The 19,910-nt window shown below is 44.2% G+C and overlaps 1 protein-coding gene across 1 annotated transcript in view; it reads left to right on the top strand.

Annotated features, from left to right (window-relative positions):
• Positions 1-19,910, top strand: part of MFSD2B (MFSD2 lysolipid transporter B, sphingolipid) — a 48,904-nt gene that overhangs the window by 16,849 nt on the left and 12,145 nt on the right. Inside the window, exons 5-8 of the mRNA XM_075201365.1 lie at positions 2,614-2,692; positions 4,272-4,459; positions 6,241-6,331; positions 14,223-14,344. Coding sequence (XP_075057466.1) covers positions 2,614-2,692; positions 4,272-4,459; positions 6,241-6,331; positions 14,223-14,344 — 480 coding nt within the window. The remainder of the gene's footprint in view (positions 1-2,613; positions 2,693-4,271; positions 4,460-6,240; positions 6,332-14,222; positions 14,345-19,910) is intronic.

The following is a 19,910-nucleotide window of genomic DNA, read 5'->3' as shown; positions in this document are numbered from 1 at the left end:
ATATAAAGAATGGTGATAACATTAAAGCCTATACTTAGCTGGAATGTTGCAGCAGATTTCTTTAAACGCTGCACATATTAATCTGGTTTATTGAGCACGCACCTGTCTGTTACCATCACTTTGGAGAATCCATAAAGCACCAAATTAGTCAATTATATTTTTCTTGTGCATATCATCCAGCAATATCCAATCTACAGATTAGTATAGAAAGGATTCATACTCTGCATTATGACATTGAGAATAGAGCTAATCACAGTGTAGGTCAAAAGCTCTTTTCTATGAAAAAGAAAGATATATTATATTCTTGGATAAAAATAAGTTTGCAAAAAAAAACAAACCTCCAAAGAAAACTAATATATTAATGTCCGGGTAGCTTCTCATGTAAATTAATTCATACTTTCCCTTTATCGTTCTCTACTGCCACCTTGTGGTGATTTAGTAAAAGCCTTTCGACGCTTGTGTGAAAAGGTCACTGTCTAAATCAGCAATGATATGAATGATATACATGGCATATGTAATGGTGAAGCCCTATTGCTAAACTATTCAACTAATGTCACATGTTAAAATGTCTCCTATTGGCTACTACTGACTCAAATCGGCATCTTGGGTCAGTGTCTCCTCTCACTCGGTGGCCTAGACACACACACAGAGCCTCAAGTACACAGTGCAATATAACCAAGGTCCTCTTTGGAGGTGTCCGACTTCGTTCTCCCCCAAAGCCCATGGCTGTGCGGAGCTTGATAGGAGGAATAGGCCTGAGTGATGGTGATGCTTGGAGTAGGTGCACTGAATGTTATGGAACAGTGCAAAAATGAGATCTTACTTTGTGTAGCAAGATTGTGGAAAAGAGATATATGGGCACATTTATCAATATTCACATAAAGTGAAAAATAGTTTTCAATCCTTATCGCAATGATAAGGATTGAATTATTCTCACATTTATGTACAACCCTGCACAGAAACAGCAGTTCCGAAAAACTGCTGTTTCTGTGATAAAAAAATCATACTTACCCCCCTCTTCGGAACGCGATGTCCCTGGATCACCTCCTCGTCCTCTTCACTCCTCTACTTTCAGCAATTGCGTATGTGCAGTTCGAAGAACTGCACATGCGCACAAACATCTCGCTCGATCTCTGCAACTATAGTTGCAGAGAGTGAGTGGTGATTGACAGGGAGGGATCCCTCCACACATGCGCAGTCCAGCTCTGCTCTTCGGAGCAGAGCTGACAGTACTGAGATTTTTCATTTCTGATAATGTACGCCAGCTTCAGCTGGTACATTATCAAGACAAGTTTCTGAAAGAAATGTTTTTTTCGGAACTTGTTAGATTGCGTCTGGGAGCAGTCACCATACTGTTGAATGGTGGCTGCTCCCAAAAACGAAGAGGAGTGCAAAGCAGCAGATATCCATGATATCTGCTGGGATGAACCTTTAATAAATATGCGGAGGACACGGAGGCACCTTATTTTGCCGGTAAGAGCACTATCGTGCTTTCTTAAAAATGCCCCAAAGTGACGGAGAAAGCACCTAGCAGGTCCCATGTTGTGCGGAGGGGCACATGGCCATTTTCACTCCGCAAAAAGCCTTGAATTTGACGCCATCTCTGAGCTGGCGGAGATCCAGTCTCATGCTGTATTAAGCAGTCACATTATGTACCTTGCTCAGTTCTAGGCACCAGAAGCCCAATGTATTAAAAAAAAGGCTTCAAACACTCAGTAGTGCCACATAAAGACCGTGCCAGTGCCCTTCAGTCTTATGATTAATCTAAGACATAAACGAGGATACACCAAGCAGTATGTCAGAAAAGCTTTATTTAATGAAAGGGGTAATTCTAATTTAGCTGGTTGGACTTTGACTTGACACTTTTGCAGCGTGAATCTCTACAGATTGCTCTGCCTCTTTGCACTGCAAGTTTGTCCCCTTAGAGAGGAAAGTATGGGGCTGGAGAAAAGGAATGGGGGCATGCACACACAAGATAGTCACAGTAGGAGAGCGCACACGTAAGTCCCACTGGCAGCCATGGGCGAGCTAGCACTTATAGTTCTAAAAAGCACCAGCAGACCCAAGCAGGTAACGTTCACCTACAGAAGTGTAACTGGAAAGTGCAAAATTCAAACCACTAAAATGACAGGATGAGTCCTAAGTCCCTTTGTGGAGTGTAAATTGGCGTATGTCCCTCCTTACAGCAAGAAAAGAAAATGCGCCTTATCCACCCAATAATCTCATTTCAGTTATCTCGATCCACAAAATTAAACTTTCTGTCCTGCACAATATGCGCTCTGGTGCGTCCACTCTGTCCTTTACACTCTACACTCCTCACATCTTCTGCTCCTACACATACACTGTCATCTGGTCCTGTAACTATTTTGACATAGAAAAATAAACAATCTTTTTTGTAAAAGTTGTATGAGGGTATGTACACGCCAATGAAATAAAGTAATCTGAAGGTGAAGTTTTGAATTCACTGATGACATAAATCTCTCTGACGTATCTTAGACATACTGTATGAATATGTAGTTACTGAGGGGATTGCAGGCTGATATTCATATAATCATTGGGCAGTATCTATATATGACATTTGTAATAATGCTTTGCTCTTTCTGTTTCCCGTAGATTTATCATGTTCCATATACAACTCTCACTATGTTTCTTAGCACAGAGCAGGCAGAGAGGGACTCAGCCACTGCCTACAGTAAGTGTGATATCCCTGTTTTATCAGTTATCCATATATAGCTATAGGCCAGTAGTTTTATATGACATTTACCATATATGTCATTGCACCATACTCAGTGAGTCCATATCGACAGATCATGCTCACATTTAAGGAATGGATTCATACCGTGTGGGTTGGACCTCAGGAATAGGTCCAAATGTTCCTCCTGTGCAATATTATTGAGTGCTACTAATTAATGAATTATTATTAATAATTGTATTTTAATTTTTTTTAGAATTGCCTAGCATCCGAACAGTTATATTTTAATAAAAAAAAACAATTGCATTATATTGAAATCATTTACCAAGCTCATATTATATTTAACTTGTAGACATCACTACAGTAATTAAAAGGAGATACATTCACTCCTTAATTCATAACTGAACCCTGGTCTCAAAGCTGTTTCCAATATATAATCCTTAGCCATACCAGGTTAAATCAGACCTGTTACCTACACAAAAAGAGATATGTGAACAGACAATATGTAGATAGACATATGTTACACTTACTGGGGGCTACAGCTGTATAGATTCTTCTGTATTCAGCTTTTTACATATCTGCATCGTTAGACATCTACTTGTAAACATTTAAAAGTGGAAAATCACGAGAGAAATTTTCCCAAACCACCGATCTGCCCAAACTCCATCCCAAAACCCTACATTGATCTGCCCAAAGATGTCCACATTTCATTGAGACCTCATCCACTCTCTTTTGAGGTCTGTGAACTGGGACATTCCTGCTAAAATCGGGCAGGTATGTACTCATGGGTATTAATGAGAGCGTGGACACCCAATGTACTGGCAGGAGCACGCTCCCTTGTTCCTGAGAAACACCTCGAGATGTTTCCCAACAGTACAGATGATTAAACAGTCCATGGAGGTTTCAAGATTGGTGGAAAAAAAGTTTAAAGGAGAGCACCAGCAGCCTGCAACAAGACTTACACTAGGACATCGAGCGGTCGTTGGACCTCATGAGGTCCACCAGTATCTAGTGGCTTATAATACTTTCCTCACAGGTGTCTTGTTGCAGTGTGTCCCAAGTGCAGGCGTTTCAGCACAAGCCCATGGCATCATAGGGTTTATAATTTAACCATCAGTTGTTTAAGCTTCTCTGCTATTCCACCTTATTACTGTGCACCGGCCCAGCTTGTTTGACTAACATTTGCTTGTGACCCTGACTCTTGCCCTTGTTATCCATTTATGAACTTGGTGCCCCCGACCTTAGATTGTGTTCTGATTTTGCACCTGATCCAATAACCCTGATCTCAGCCTGTATCCACCGTTCTCTTGCCTTCCATCAGTCTATTGAGGCTAGCCCGTCATTAGTTCACCACTCTCTTGTAGGTGAAGATCATGTCTTCTATTCCAATCACTACTGGCATAGTGTGTCCACTGCTGGACCTGTTGAGACAACTGGTGTAGTATCTGTGAAGAACGTGGACAACTACAAACTGCAGCTGTTGACGTTTTACTCTTGTACCTTTTAGTAAAGTTAAAACACAGATATTATGCAGGAATGGGATATCGCTGCCCCCGTCACATCGTGTGTTCTCCTGCAGGGATGACAATGGAGGTTCTGGGGACCTTGATCGGAGCGGCTCTGCAGGGGCAGATCGTTGCCAGCGCTCACACTGCCCGACACTGTCATGTGAATAACGGGACTGTAAACATCACAGTGAATGCCACAGACTCCCTGGTAAACACCACGTTCTTCGTCCCGGGATCACCAGATTACCAGATTCACGCTGTAAGTAAACCTTGCCTGGCTGCAAATATGAAAAGAAAGGTTTCAAAATTATACAAATATTTTTGATACAACTGTGTCGATTATTTCCTGGCCCAACCCGGTGCAGCGTTGGGAGGGGTAATATTAACCCCCTTATGCCCTTGTGGGGTCTCTGTGTGTCACCTGGAGGTGGTTGTGTGAGCACAAGGGGGCAGAAGTGAGTACCATCCACAACCTATTGCTGAGTGTCCTCCCCTTCCCCCTCGGGAGTTGGGTGAGGTGCGGAACTATGATCCCTGGAGGTGCAGTAAATGCTCCAGGTTCCCACCCATCACCAGTAACATTGGAATAGGTAGGATCATGGAACCCATGGATTTCTAGCTGTTGTTCAAATAGAAGTCCCAGCATATTCTTGCGGAAACTGTTAAAGTATTTAATAATAATAATGATAATAATAATAATAAAACAAATAAATTGTCAGTTGAATCCCCCAACTACTACTTTAATTGAAGAAAAAAAATGAAGAGACTTGCAAAGGAGAATCCCTTTTATAGACTCTCCACTGAGCTCTCATTGGTTGAAAGCTTCTTCCAATCAGAGAGTGGTGGGAAAAATCTATATGTTAAAGCTATCAACCAATCAGATACATGAGATTTGGTGTTAACAGCATTCTATGATTGGATAAGGCTTTCAACCAATCAGACCTTAGAGGAAGGAGGGTCCACAAAAGAAACTCCTCTGAAAATCCATTAGTGTGCACCAGGACAGTACTATAGACTACAAGTCCCAGCATGCTTTGCCAATATATAGCAGCTTATTGCTGGAAGGGTATGTTGGCACTTGTAGTTTCACAACACCTGGAGTGTCACAGGTTAGCCAACACTGGCCTAGGCTAACATTGATTTAAAATATGAGGGGTCATCTGCTCCCTTTGCATAGGGTGTACTGGGCATGATTCAGGCCTTTTACCATTACACAGGAATGTTAGAGGGTTGTTAGATATTACTGAGCTTTCCAGCCCAGGGACCGATGATTTATGACAACTGTGATTTAAATATGAAAAGTTGAATTTGAATTAATGCTAATACATATTTTTTTGTACTTTTAATTTGAGGGACAAAAACAAGAAAGTTATTGAAAAATACTAAACAGAGCAGAATTGTCCAGACCTAAACCGCTGCCCCCCCCCCCCCCCCCCCCCACCTAGGATTTTCTGATGACATCAGTCATAAAATTCCATGACAAATGACATCATTAATGATTTTCTTTCTTCCATGTTTATTTTAAGACATACAGAAAATGGTATCATCTGAGGAGTGATTTAATAGTAAATGGAAAAGATGACATTAATGAAAGGGGTGGTCCTACGTACCTTGTATGTTTCTATCTGTACATATAAACTAGTTTGCAGGTCACCCCTTAAAAGACAAATTGTCTATACTCTGGAAATCTGAACTTATGCCCCCCCCCCACCCCCAATCTTGTTTTTACAGCCTAATGGGGTTGTGTCCTAGTAAATTGGAGGGTCAGTGGCAGATCTGGGCACAGTTGAGCAGATTGAGAACATGTCCTAATTTTTTTCACTTTCTGTGGTAGATTTATTAAACCTTTAAAAAATTGGAGGTGTTGCCCATAGCAACCAATCAGATTCTAACTATCATTTATCTAGTACATTCTAGAACATGATAGCTACAATCTGATTGGTTGCTATGGGCAACATCTCTAAATTGCTTGACAATGAATTCGACGAGTTCATCCAATCATAGAATAATGGATTAACCTTGTGTGGTATTTTCTTGTAGAGGAATGTCTATATGATTGCTGCTGGCGTGATCGACTGCGTGTATTTGTTCTGCACAGCGGTCCTCTTTTTGGGAGTCAAGGAGAGAGATGGTGAGAAACTATTTTTTCAATTTAATGCTGATTAAAGCGGACCTGTGGAGGCAGCTATTTTCTGCACTGAGCCAGTATTCAAAGAGCGGGACATCTGCTTGTAATGCTTGTAGAACTACAAGTGCCAGCATGCCCTTTGCTGCCAGTGGTTGACAGAACATGGCGGAGATTGTAGAACTAAAAGTGCCAGCATGCCTTGGCAGCCAGGGACCCTTGAAACATGTAGTTCCACAAACGTAACTACTTACTAGTAAAAAAAAAAAAACACACCTACAGCTTTTTACAAATATTTTTATTGTAATAAAAACCCTTGTGTCACGAACAGCACTCACCTGAGTCTGCGTGACGCTTACGTGACACAGGGTCAACCACAAAGACAACCACCTGGTCTGTCTAAAATGATTAAATCCTTCCCTATCTATGCCACACACTAGCTTTGCGATACTAATTACCACCACCAAGGTTGTTTCGGATAAGAGCTGACACTCTTATTTAGGAAGCCTTCGGTTCTCCCTAGCATTAATCCAACACAATTTACTTTAATCAGAGTTCACTTAAACCACAAGGTTTGCACAGTTTCAATTAGGTAGCGTCTGGACCAAACTGTCGCGTGAATTCATAAGAACACAGAGACTAGAACTTATTAAGTGTAATTTAATATGGAAAATACATCCACAATGCTTAAGATAAAAAGATAATAAAATGACATACAAATAGAGTGCAATTGTTTCTTATAAAATAAAAAGGATAAAACACAGAATTGATACCTCACTTAGAATCAAGTTTGTGGTGCCGGGAGGAGCAGGAAAAAATGGAACCTCTTCAATTAAACTCCCTCAGAAGAAGAACCAGGAGTTACATTTTCAGTACAGTTTTAAAACCCAGCTACAGGGTCCACAGCCCCCCCCCCCTTTCCTGTGACCTTATTCAGCTTGAATCTGTCATTTACATACAACCCAGTCTCTGCAGTCGGCATGTCTGGGGCCTCCCAAACATGTGTGAGATTTCATTGTCTTGCAAGAGATTTCTCCAAAGGCTTTCCCATTTGCGTCCTGCCCTAAATGGTATAAGGTGCTATCCTTATCTACCAGCCCCCCTGGGTGGTTTAACATCCACAAAACCCATTGATCTAACAGCTTCTAAGAGAACCAGGTCACACTATTTCTAGGAAGTAATACACAAACATATATTTGCAGATTTAAACATTAGCTTGCACAGGACACCTTCCCTTTTTAAGAGATGGCATGGGGATTGACTGACAGGTCATTGCCCAAGCCATCTCCCACAGATTCCACCTGGTTCAAATGGAATAGCTGTTAGCCGGGTCTCAATAGGTTCTCTGGGGAGAAGGGTTAAAAAGGGGTTACATATCTCAGACTGCTGGGAATTCTGGTCTGGCAATATCTGTGGGCTAACCTCTGTATTCTTAAAGGGTCCTATCCCTTGCGCTGCAGCTACTAGATCCAATGGCAAGTCCTTCTTCCCCTCATCTGGCAATCTACAGACTGTCAGGGCACACGCATCACTGTCATTAGGAGCCTTCAACAGATTATCATGAAAATTTCTCTCTATCATCCTGGCAGGGGGATCATACCACTGCTTCTGGCTTGTCTGGGCCTGCATCATGTTCTCATGTACCAACCCTGTTGCAGTGTGCACTTTGTCTCTAATTCTCATGTCCTCTAAGTTAAAGCCTGAGGGAACAATGGCCTGGGATTCCTGACACTGCACTTCTAGGTGGGGACACACTATGCAATTCTTATCTTGGGGGCTACGGAACAGGATGCTCCCCTCCCTCTTGGACTCATCTATCTGGGGGTGTAGAGTAACAGGGAGTTTGGGCCCCTCATCTACCTCCTCTAAGCTGTTAGACGGCTGGCTAAGTGAGAGTGGGCTAGCCACTGACCCCCCTGTCTCTATAGAAAACTCAGATGAATGGTCAGAACTCAGATGTAGATCTGAGTGGTGAACATTCGAACTACAGGTCCCAGCAGCAAGGTAAGGATTGCTGTCACTCGCTATTTCCCGTTGGTCAGGACTAGGTGTCTCCCCCCCATGCTCACTAGCTCTGTGTGCAGCTGGTTTAGGCACAGAATATACATCTTCACTCTGCCCGCCCTCCCAGTTACCTTGTACAGCATCTTCTGGGCATATTACCTGGGTAGAAACATTGTCTTTCTCTAGCACAACAGAAGTAATCACATGGGCATCTGACCCATTTCTAGTAAGCATAATATTTACACCAGTATTAATGCCAATTTCTGCAATAACAATGTCCGCTGTCCCTATCCCATGACAAGATGTCAGTGTGAAGACAGGTTTGGATTCTAACACAATACTGTTATTGGCATTATCCTCATTATTCGAATTAGGTACAATAATACATTCTCTTTCCTTGTCACCTCCTGGTGCCTGGGAAAAAACGTGGTTACTCTCAGCAGGTTCTGGTACTGTAACATGGGCGGCATTAAAATCATTACACACTTCAGGTATAATATGGCATTTCCGTTCCCTGTCACACCCTGCTGCCTGGGAACAAACGTTGGTATTCTTAGCTGATTCTAACACAGTGACATTAGCATCATTACCTACATAAGGTAGAATAAGACATTCCCTGTCCCTGTCACATCCTGGTTTACACCTTTCAGGTGCAATTGAACCGACCTTTTCCTTGTCACCTCCTGCTACCTGGGAACAAACTTTGGTACTTTCAGTTGATTCTGACACAGTAACAGGGGTGGCATTGACATCGTCATTACAGACATACTGAGACAACATTCTTCCTAAATCTGTCCCCAGTAACACATCTATAGGCATATTATCTGAGACCCCGACATCCCTTATACCTCTTCCAGCACCCCAATCAAGGTAAACTTTGGCTACAGGTACAGTTAGGTGAATTCCACCCACCCCTTTCACAGAAATACATTTTCCTGGAATGAAGTCCTCTAACCCTACCAGTTCTGAATGAACTAATGTAACATCCGCACCAGTGTCTCTTAACCCCACAGTTACCTTGTCACCCACAGTGACTGTTTGTATGTTGTCCTTCCGGCCCCCTTCTGGTCCCGCAACACACAGGACAGCTGGTGAAGATTGCAGGGAAGGTACCCCCCCAGCGGAGGGTGAACTGGTCTTCTTCTCTGGACAAGCGGTACTAATGTGCCCCACCTGGTTGCACACAAAACACCTGCGGGTGTCTCCCACAGCAGGCTTTGCCCCAACCCTCCCAAAAGATGAAGAAACAGTGGGTGATGGCGTTGAGGGGGGTGGCGTTGATCCTCCTGGCCGGCCCCCTTTCCAGGCCGACTGCCCTGGCACAAAAGTTCCTCTTTTAGCTGCAGGTGCCCGGGTGACAGTGTACTTGTCAGCCAGTCTAGCTGCTTCCGCAGATGATGTAGGATCACGATCCACTACCCATTCCTTCACATCAGCTGGGCACAAAGTCAGAAACTGCTCCTGGATCATCAAATCTTGCAGAGCATCAAAGGTGGTGATCTGTAGCCCTCCAACCCACTGTTTGAATGAAGCACACAGCTGGGCCACAAGTCCTGAATATGTGTCAGAGGCACTGCGTTTTAAATCTCTGAATTTCTGCCTATGCGCCTCTGGGGTGATGTTAAAGCGTTGCAACAGGGCACTTTTGATTGCCTCATAATTTCCGTCCATCTCAGGTGGAAGATCTGCAAAGGCTTCTAATGCTTTACCTTGCAAACCAGGGGTTAAATATTGTGCCCACTGATCTTTGGCCAGTCCATACTGTCTGCATGTCTTTTCAAAACCTCGCAAAAAAGCATCTACATCCCCGTCTTTTTCCAATACAGGGAAATTCTCAGGACGGGGTCTGCTAATACCAGTGTCTTTGGCTTCTAGCTGGCGTTTGAGCTTGGCAAGCTCCAGCTCATATCTCCTATCCGCCTCTCGCTCAGCAGATTCTCTTTCTGCCTGTCGCTCTGCTTGGCGCTCCGCTGCCTCCATAGCAGCGCGCCTCTCTGCTGCCTCCATAGCAGCGCGCCTCTCTGCTGCCTCCATAGCAGCGTGTCTCTCTCTCTCCTGACGGTCAGCAGCTTCCTTCTCCTGGAACTGCTGTATAAGTTGCATTTTAGTTGTAATGTCCGCTGGGCCCAAATATTTCAGGGCGGTTTGCATATAAACGTCCATAGCAGTGTCCACACATGAACCATTAGAATCATCCGAAATTAACCGTCCCTGGTTTTGAGGAATATCCACAGTCAGGTCCGCTCCTGAGTCCTGGCTATGCTCTTCCTCGGACACAACTGTGAGTTGATGTTCATCCCTCTGTACAAGAGCTTCAATCAATTGCTCCTTACTTTTGCCACTGGTGGGAATTCCTGCATCCTCACAATCTGAAATCAGCGCCTCCTTTGTCAAACGTTTATATGCAGCAGCCATTTCCTCAGTTTAATGCCAAATAAAAAAAGATAAGAAAAAAAAAGAGAAGGGGAGGGAAAGAAACAATTGCTGTATGTCTTATAATGTTTTAAGCATTGAGTTCAGTCTCTGGTGAATTAGTCTGTATTTCCTCTCTCAGGGATCACACAACCCTAATTCACTTAAGTTCTTAAAAAAAAATTAAAAATATATCCCACAAGCTTGCCACCAATTTGTCACGAACAGCACTCACCTGAGTCTGCGTGACGCTTACGTGACACAGGGTCAACCACAAAGACAACCACCTGGTCTGTCTAAAATGATTAAATCCTTCCCTATCTATGCCACACACTAGCTTTGCGATACTAATTACCACCACCAAGGTTGTTTCGGATAAGAGCTGACACTCTTATTTAGGAAGCCTTCGGTTCTCCCTAGCATTAATCCAACACAATTTACTTTAATCAGAGTTCACTTAAACCACAAGGTTTGCACAGTTTCAATTAGGTAGCGTCTGGACCAAACTGTCGCGTGAATTCATAAGAACACAGAGACTAGAACTTATTAAGTGTAATTTAATATGGAAAATACATCCACAATGCTTAAGATAAAAAGATAATAAAATGACATACAAATAGAGTGCAATTGTTTCTTATAAAATAAAAAGGATAAAACACAGAATTGATACCTCACTTAGAATCAAGTTTGTGGTGCCGGGAGGAGCAGGAAAAAATGGAACCTCTTCAATTAAACTCCCTCAGAAGAAGAACCAGGAGTTACATTTTTAGTACAGTTTTAAAACCCAGCTACAGGGTCCACAGCCCCCCCCCCCTTTCCTGTGACCTTATTCAGCTTGAATCTGTCATTTACATACAACCCAGTCTCTGCAGTCGGCATGTCTGGGGCCTCCCAAACATGTGTGAGATTTCATTGTCTTGCAAGAGATTTCTCCAAAGGCTTTCCCATTTGCGTCCTGCCCTAAATGGTATAAGGTGCTATCCTTATCTACCAGCCCCCCTGGGTGGTTTAACATCCACAAAACCCATTGATCTAACAGCTTCTAAGAGAACCAGGTCACACTATTTCTAGGAAGTAATACACAAACATATATTTGCAGATTTAAACATTAGCTTGCACATGACACCTTGTTTAATATTTTATTAAACTGCTAAATCCAAAGGTAATCTTGTTCCTTAGTCCATAGAGTATATTCATCCACAGCCTAATCCAAAATGAAATAACCTTTTTAAAAAAACAATGAGATGAACGCAAATGCTCCTTCATCACCATTTCATCATCACCATTTATTTATATAGCGCCACTGATTTTGCAGCGCTGTACAGAGAACTCACTCACATCAGTCCCTGCCCCATTGGGGCTTACAGTCTAAATTCCCTAACATACACACACACACACACAGACAGAGACAGAGACAAGGGTCAACTTTGAAAGCAGTCAATTAACCTACTAGTATTTTTTTGGAGTGTGGGAGGAAACCGGAGAACCCGGAGGAAACCCACGCAAACACCGGGAGAACATACAAACTCCTCACAGATAAGGCCATGGTCGGGAATTGAACTCATGACTCTAGTGCTGTGAGGCAGAAGTGCTAACCACTGAGCCACCGTGCTGCCCTTACAGACCCCCAATGCTAAATTAGATAGAACTGAATGGATGTGGTAATGTCACCTCGGATGCAGTGAGATGATCAAGTACAGTCAGTATCCAATCAGAGCGTTAGTGCTTCACTTCGGCCAACTCTTGTGTCTGCAAGCTTGAAGTGGGAGGAGCTAAGGCAAGATATAGCCAATCCGGGCATGTAAACATCAACGGAATGTAGTGATGTGTCGCATCTGTGTGAAATTAAATTCATAGATCCAGGTTGTTCTTTTTTCCATTCTTACATGTAACAGATGTTTGGAGATGCCGCCTTTTGAATTCAGAAGCAAAACATATGTGATTGTTACTGTCTGATGTGTGGTGTGAGCTGCGACATATCAGAGATTTCCATTCTGCGTGCATTGGGTGTACAGCAGCATGGCCTATATTGCATCCGGCTTACTTATGCCTATAGTGACTCATCTATAATAGATTTGTGCGTAAAGTTGTCCATATCTTCACGTCACCCTTTTATATCACTCAGTACTGTAAAATCCAATTCCCATTGTTTCTGTCCTTGTTATTATGCATATAGGTGTTCAGATACCCAAACAGTACATTGCTTTCTATTCCCAACTAGATTAGTTTTTCTCAATGCTAAGGATCCAAGTTAGAGGTTAGAGCTACATGTAAGATTGCAGCTGTTACTCACATGCCTCAGCGCATCCACACACTTCAGTTTGTACAGCGGTATGGTGAGTAGCATGTATCCTAACATACAGACGTGTCTATATCTATATAGATACAGTGGGAAAAATTTGTCCATCATCATCATTAACTCGGAGCCGCACAAGTCAGAAGCTTATCAAGCAAGTAAAGTTACTGATCCTAAAAATCATATCTGGATGATACGTTTAAGTCAAATCCAGACGCATCTGTAAGGGACACGGTTGACTTGCGTCTTAATGCCCCTCCCGTACTGACCTTATACCTAGACACCCCTCAGCGCTCAATATGGCAATGCACACAAATATCACGTAACGCAAAATTGTGCTCACACACGGTGTGACAGATTTTACACACATCCCCTTTTTATGTGCCACAAATTGATTTACATCCCACTCTATATCAGTTACTAAGTGTACAAATACGGAGGCCATACGCTGTCATCTCACCAGGGGCCTGATTCATTAAGGATCTTAACTTGAGAAACTTCTTATTTCAGTCTCCTGGACAAAACCATGTTACAATGCTAGGGGTGCAAATCAGTATTCTGTTCTGCACATAAGTTAAATACTGACTGTTTTCTCATGTAACACACAAATATCAACTTTAAATTTCAGTGTACAAATAAACTATCAATTATTTGGATGCAAAATAGCTCTACTTTTTTCTGCACTTGTCACTATCATTATGTAGTCTGTCCATCTCCTCTAATTGAAGCCCTTAGTGTATTGCCTTGAACACCATTGGCGTTTTAAATTTCCTCTGCAAAGTCACCGAATCGCGCAGAATCCGCATCTTAATACATTTACCCCCGGGTGTGCAATATTGATAAGGACTAATTCAAAGCTCACTGCAATAAAAGTATTAGTTTAGGGGTTTGGACACTTATGCAACCAAGGTATAGCAGATTTTTTAATTTCACCTATTTTTCCTACAAATTGTCCATTTGTTTTTGTAATTCACTTGTGTTGTTTAGAAGGTCACATTAGTGGTGGTAAAGAGGTCTGGTACGCTTTGTCTTGCTTTCCGGCTCTCGGGCTTCTGGGCGTCGCAGAGTAGACAGAAACAGAATTTTCCTTGTGCCTCTGAATTTTTCAACACTCATTTTTTATGTTTCAATTACAATTACACCTATCACTGTATATTAATACATATTGTTTATTATTATTTCCAGATCCATATGCATTGCTTTCTGGGAAGATTATGCCATTTTGTAGTGGTTTCAAACAGTCTATGCAGCACGGGCCATACTGTTATCTGATAGGCTCCTTCCTGCTCATATCAGCTGCTGTTCAGGTAACTGGGGTCTTGTGATGCTTTTCACCTGGGTAGATGCACATGTCAGTGTAACAGGCCGGGTGGTGGCACATGTCAGTGTAACAGGCTGGGTGGAGGCACATGTCAGTGTAACAGGCTGGGTGGAGGCACATGTCAGTGTAAGAGGCTGGGAGGAGGCACATGTCAGTGTAACAGGCTGGGTGGAGGCACATGTCAGTGTAACAGGCTGGGTGGAGGCACATGTCAGTGTAACAGGCCGGGTGGAGGCACATGTCAGTGTAACAGGCCGGGTGGAGGCACATGTCAGTGTAACAGGCTGGGTGGAGGCACATGTCAGTGTAACAGGCTGGGTGGAGGCACATGTCAGTGTAACAGGCTGGGTGGAGGCACATGTCAGTGTAACAGGCTGGGTGGAGGCACATGTCAATGTAACAGGTTGGGTGGAGGCACATGTCAGTGTAACAGGCTGGGTGGAGGCACATGTCAATGTAACAGGTTGGGTGGAGGCACATGTCAGTGTAACAGGCTGGGTGGAGGCACATGTCAGTGTAACAGGCTGGGAGGAGGCACATGTCAGTGAAACAGGCTGGGAGGAGGCACATGTCAGTGTAACAGGCTGGGAGGAGGCACATGTCAGTGTAACCAGGGCCAGATTAAGGGGGGGGCACAGGGGGCATGTGCCCCGGGCCCCCCTCTCTCTGAGGGCCCCCCGCCGCCGCCGGCCACACGCTGATCGGATCACCTGTCAGTTGGTGATCCGATTCTTCTGCTTGTGCGCGCGGCTGTGGGGCCCCCCTGACGTAGGCGCAACCCCCCCCCTTCCCCCTTCCCCCTCACCCCTCACAAAATGTGTCAGCTGGCCTGATGTACAAGCAGCACCGCGGCTGCTGTACATTCTAAGAGGCCGAAATGGAGCTGCTGCTGCGCATGTGCAGCAGCAGCAGCTCCTAATCCCGGGACAGCTTCATAGATCAGAGAGCCGGCGGTGCCCCAGGGGCTGATCAAGGCGGCATGAAGAGTGGCCAGCTTAACCTGCCAGCCAGAGGCCTGACCAAAGGTGACTGAACATGGGGGGTCTGTGGGTGACAGGAGAGGGTCTGAGTGTCTGTGGGTGACAGGGGAGGGTCTGAGTGTCTGTGGGTGACAGGAGAGGGTCTGTGTGTCTGTGGGTGACAGGAGAGGGTCTGAGTGTCTGTGGGTGACAGGAGAGGGTCTGAGTGTCTGGGTGACAGGAGAGGGTCTGAGTGTCTGTGGGTGACAGGAGAGGGTCTGTGTGTCTGTGGGTGACAGGAGAGGGTCTGAGTGTCTGTGGGTGACAGGAGAGGGTCTGAGTGTCTGTGGGTGACAGGAGAGGGTCTGAGTGTCTGGGTGACAGGAGAGGGTCTGAGTGTCTGTGGGTGACAGGAGAGGGTTTGAGTGTCTGTGGGTGACAGGAGAGGGTCTGAGTTTCTGTGGGTGACAGGAGAGGATCTGAGTGTCTGTGGGTGACAGGGGAGGATCTGAGTGTCTGTGGGTGACAGGAGAGGGTCTGAGTGTCTGTGGGTGACAGGAGAGGGTCTGAGTGTCTGGGTGACAGGAGAGGGTCTGAGTGTCTGTGGGTGACAGGAGAGGGTCTGAGTGTCTGTGGGTGACAGGAGAGGGTCTGTGTGTCTGTGGGTGACAGGAGAGGGTCTGAGTGTCTGGGTGACAGGAGAGGGTCTGAGTGTCTGTGGGTGACAGGAGAGGGTCTGAGTGTCTGTGGGTGACAGGAGAGGGTCTGTGTGTCTGTGGGTGACAGGAGAGGGTCTGAGTGTCTGGGTGACAGGAGAGGGTCTGAGTGTCTGTGGGTGACAGGAGAGGGTCTGAGTGTCTGTGGGTGACAGGAGAGGGTCTGAGTGTCTGGGTGACAGGAGAGGGTCTGAGTGTCTGTGGGTGACAGGAGAGGATTTGAGTGTCTGTGGGTGACAGGAGAGGGTCTGAGTGTCTGTGGGTGACAGGAGAGGGTCTGAGTGTCTGTGGGTGACAGGAGAGGGTCTGAGTGTCTGTGGGTGACAGGAGAGGGTCTGAGTGTCTGTGGGTGACAGGAGAGGGTCTGTGGGTGACAGGGGAGGGTCTGAGTGTCTGTGGGTGACAGGGGAGGGTCTGAGTGTCAGTGGGTGACAGGGGAGGGTCTGAGTGTCTGTGGGTGACAGGAGTGGGTCTGACTGTTTGTAGGTAATAGGAGTGGGTCTGAGTGTGACTGGGTGTCTGTGGGTGACAGGAGTGGGTCTGGGTCATAATCCTTAATCATCTAATCATTATTAGAGAATATATATATATATATATATATATATATATATATATATATATACACATACATACACACACACACACACACACACACACACACTCACATATATAGCAATGATACCGCACATTCAAAAAAAAGAAACCATGATAACATGACACCAATTTTGATATATATATATATATATATATATGTCAAAACTGATGTCATTTTATCAGTGCTTCTTTATTTTTAATGTGCAGTATCAATGCTACTTTCAGGGACGGGCTGGGACAGAGAGCTGGGGGGCATATGCCCGCTGGGCCGGACAGAAAAAAGAGACTATTTTGGGCAGGTCCCTGCACTGGCCCAAGTCTCTATTACTTCTATCATTGGCCGCGGATCCTTACTATACGTTCCCCCCCTTACCCTATGTGTGGCTGCTATTGGTGTCACATGGGACGTGCACCACATGACAGGTGCCGTCCCATGTGTGAAGAAAACAAGGTCATACAGTGCATGGATAGAACAAAGTTTGTGGGTGTAGTATGTAAATATAATGTGTGTGTGAGGGGGGGTAGTATGTTAATAAAATGTGTGAGGGAGAGGGGGTAGTATGTTAATAAAAAGTATGAGGGAAGGGGGGTTCTTAATATATTGTGGGAGGTAGGTTATTAATTTAATCTTGGATTGCAGGTGGATGCTAATTATTTAATGGGTGCTATTTTATTGTGGGGTGATGGTGGGGCAATTTAATTTAATAGTGGGGTCTATCAATTTAAGATGGGGTGATTGGACCTTAAAAGTTAATGCTAGGGTGGTTTGGAAGTTCAAAAATGAATGTTGGTCTGTTTTGGGGAAAATTAGGTCTTTTTATTAAATGTGGATATGAATTATTTAATGCCGTGGATGTGGGAAATGGTTATATTTTTTAAACGCCATTTAATTTATTGCTGAGGCTGTTTGGAGGAAGGGAAATTTGTTTATATATTAAATAGGAATACTATTGTGGTAATAATGCTGGGGCTGGTTGGAATTTTCTAAAATTTCATGTACCCATTTTTTTTTCCATATAGGGCCTCCAACATTCCAGAATCCAGACAAGCAGCAACTGAGCTAAAGACTCCAGCAGCCACAGGTGGGGTCAGTGATAAGAACAGGTAAGAGAGCAGGACAGTCTACCAACTGTCCTGAATCTGGTCGGGCAGTCCTGAATTTGGGTGACTGTCTCGTGTAGTCAGGATTGGGTCCGACTACAAGGACAGTTGGGAGGTATGTCCCACTTCACACTGTACTGCTGGTGAAGGCAGAGCTGTGTGCAATTAACAGTAGTGCACACTGTATTGCCTGTGCATTTGTATAAAATGATAACCATGTTACATCATAGGGGCCCCCCTGTCTAAAGTGCCCCGGGCCCCCCAGAGCCTTAATCCAGCTCTGAGTGTAACAGGTTGGGTGGAGGCACATGCCAATGTAACAGGCTGGGAGGAGGCACATGTCAGTGTAACAGGCTGGGTGGAGGCACATGTCAGTGTAACAGGTTGGGTGGAGGCACATGTCAGTGTAACAGGCTGGGAGGAGGCACATGTCAGTGTAACAGGCTGGGAGGAGGCACATGTCAGTGTAACAGGCTGGGTGGAGGCACATGTCAGTGTAACAGGTTGGGTGGAGGCACATGTCAGTGTAACAGGCTGGGAGGAGGCACATGTCAGTGTAACAGGCTGGGCGGAGGCACATGTCAGTGTAACAGGCCGGGTGGAGGCACATGCCAATGTAACAGGTTGGGTGGAGGCACATGTCAGTGTAACAGGCTGGGTGGAGGCACATGTCAGTGTATCAGGCTTGGTGGAGGCACATGTCAGTGTAACAGGCTGGGTGGAGGCACATGCCAATGTAACAGACTGGGAGGAGGCACTTGTCAGTGTAACAGGCTGGGAGGAGGCACATGTCAGTGTAACAGGTTGGGTGGAGGCACATGTCAGTGTAACAGGCTGGCTGGAGGCACATGTCAGTGTAACAGGCTGGGTGAAGGATCGAGTCTCTGGCTGCAGTTCCTCTCTCAGTATGTTATTGTGATGGGGATAGGGTTTGATGAGTAACAAAAGTTTGAGTGATTTACAGTAGTTCATTGCAAAGGTGAAAACTAAGGTGTAAAACATTTATTTTTGCACCTGAGTATTTTTGTAACCCTGATACCCTGTACATTCTACTCAAGTAAATATGTCTCCACGCTTATTTATTGCCCTGTACACTCTACCCATAGACATAAGTCTCCACACTTAGGAGCAGATTCAATTCTAAAAAAAATTGCCACATAGTGTCCCGGGAACGACAGCGAGACAGAACGCAGCAATTGTTTCTAGTGAACGTACCGCTCACTTATACTAGCATCACATAGTGGTGCGAACATACGTAATCGTCACTCTTTACCGTGTAAACGGTAATAAAGCGCAATGTTCTCAGGGACATCGCGGCCAGTTGAATCTGCTCCTTATTCTAATATACTGTACATCCTACACATATAAATGTATGTCATGTACTAATCAAATACCCTTTACAATCTACCCATAGGAACACATCGCCACACTAATCTAGTGCTCTATAAATCTATACTCTGTGTACCCTGTACACTCTATTCTTAGAAAGATAAATATTTGGTATAATATAATCACATGTAATATTTGGTGATTCAGATAATGCACAATTGTGGTTAGTGCTAGATTAAACTGATCAAATTAATTCAATCACTATCATTTTTTAATAGAAAATGTAACATATATATAACATGTGAAAAAATCTATCTTGTAATGCACATTCTATTCTGTAACAACAACAAACCATTTTGTGACTTTTGAGCAGATTTCATGTTAGAAATGATTTTATATTATTGATTACACGACATCAGAAACTGCATCTGAAGTAATTTTTGTGTAACAAAATGAATGTTTTGTGGCATATCATTTAATGATGTGCAGATTGACGCATAATTATGTAGACAGAATGAATGGCAAATGGCACCCCATAATCTAATACCCTGTAGTGATAGAGATAGGCCTATCTACACTGACCGGTATGTTGTACGGCATTAAAGGTGGTAAACCCCTCAAAATCTTCAGTTTATGAATGGTGTGAGCCTTTGAAAAATGGTAGTTAGTATTACATGAGCCCACATTGAGAAACTGGCTCTCTGATACTTGTTTTATTGTCTTGTGAACCTTGTATGTTGCTTTATCCTTTTGTGACCTATAATTCAATACAGAACTGTAAGTTTTTCCTGCTCAGTAAAGACAAACCAAAACCCTTTAGTAAAGTGAGACGTTACAATCTCAGTAAGCACCT

The sequence above is a fragment of the Mixophyes fleayi genome, chromosome 3 (assembly GCF_038048845.1).
Source record: "Mixophyes fleayi isolate aMixFle1 chromosome 3, aMixFle1.hap1, whole genome shotgun sequence".
NCBI lineage: Eukaryota > Metazoa > Chordata > Amphibia > Anura > Limnodynastidae > Mixophyes > Mixophyes fleayi.
The sequence above is the reverse complement of the archived record's forward strand: the minus strand, read 5'-3'. Positions and strand labels throughout refer to the sequence as shown.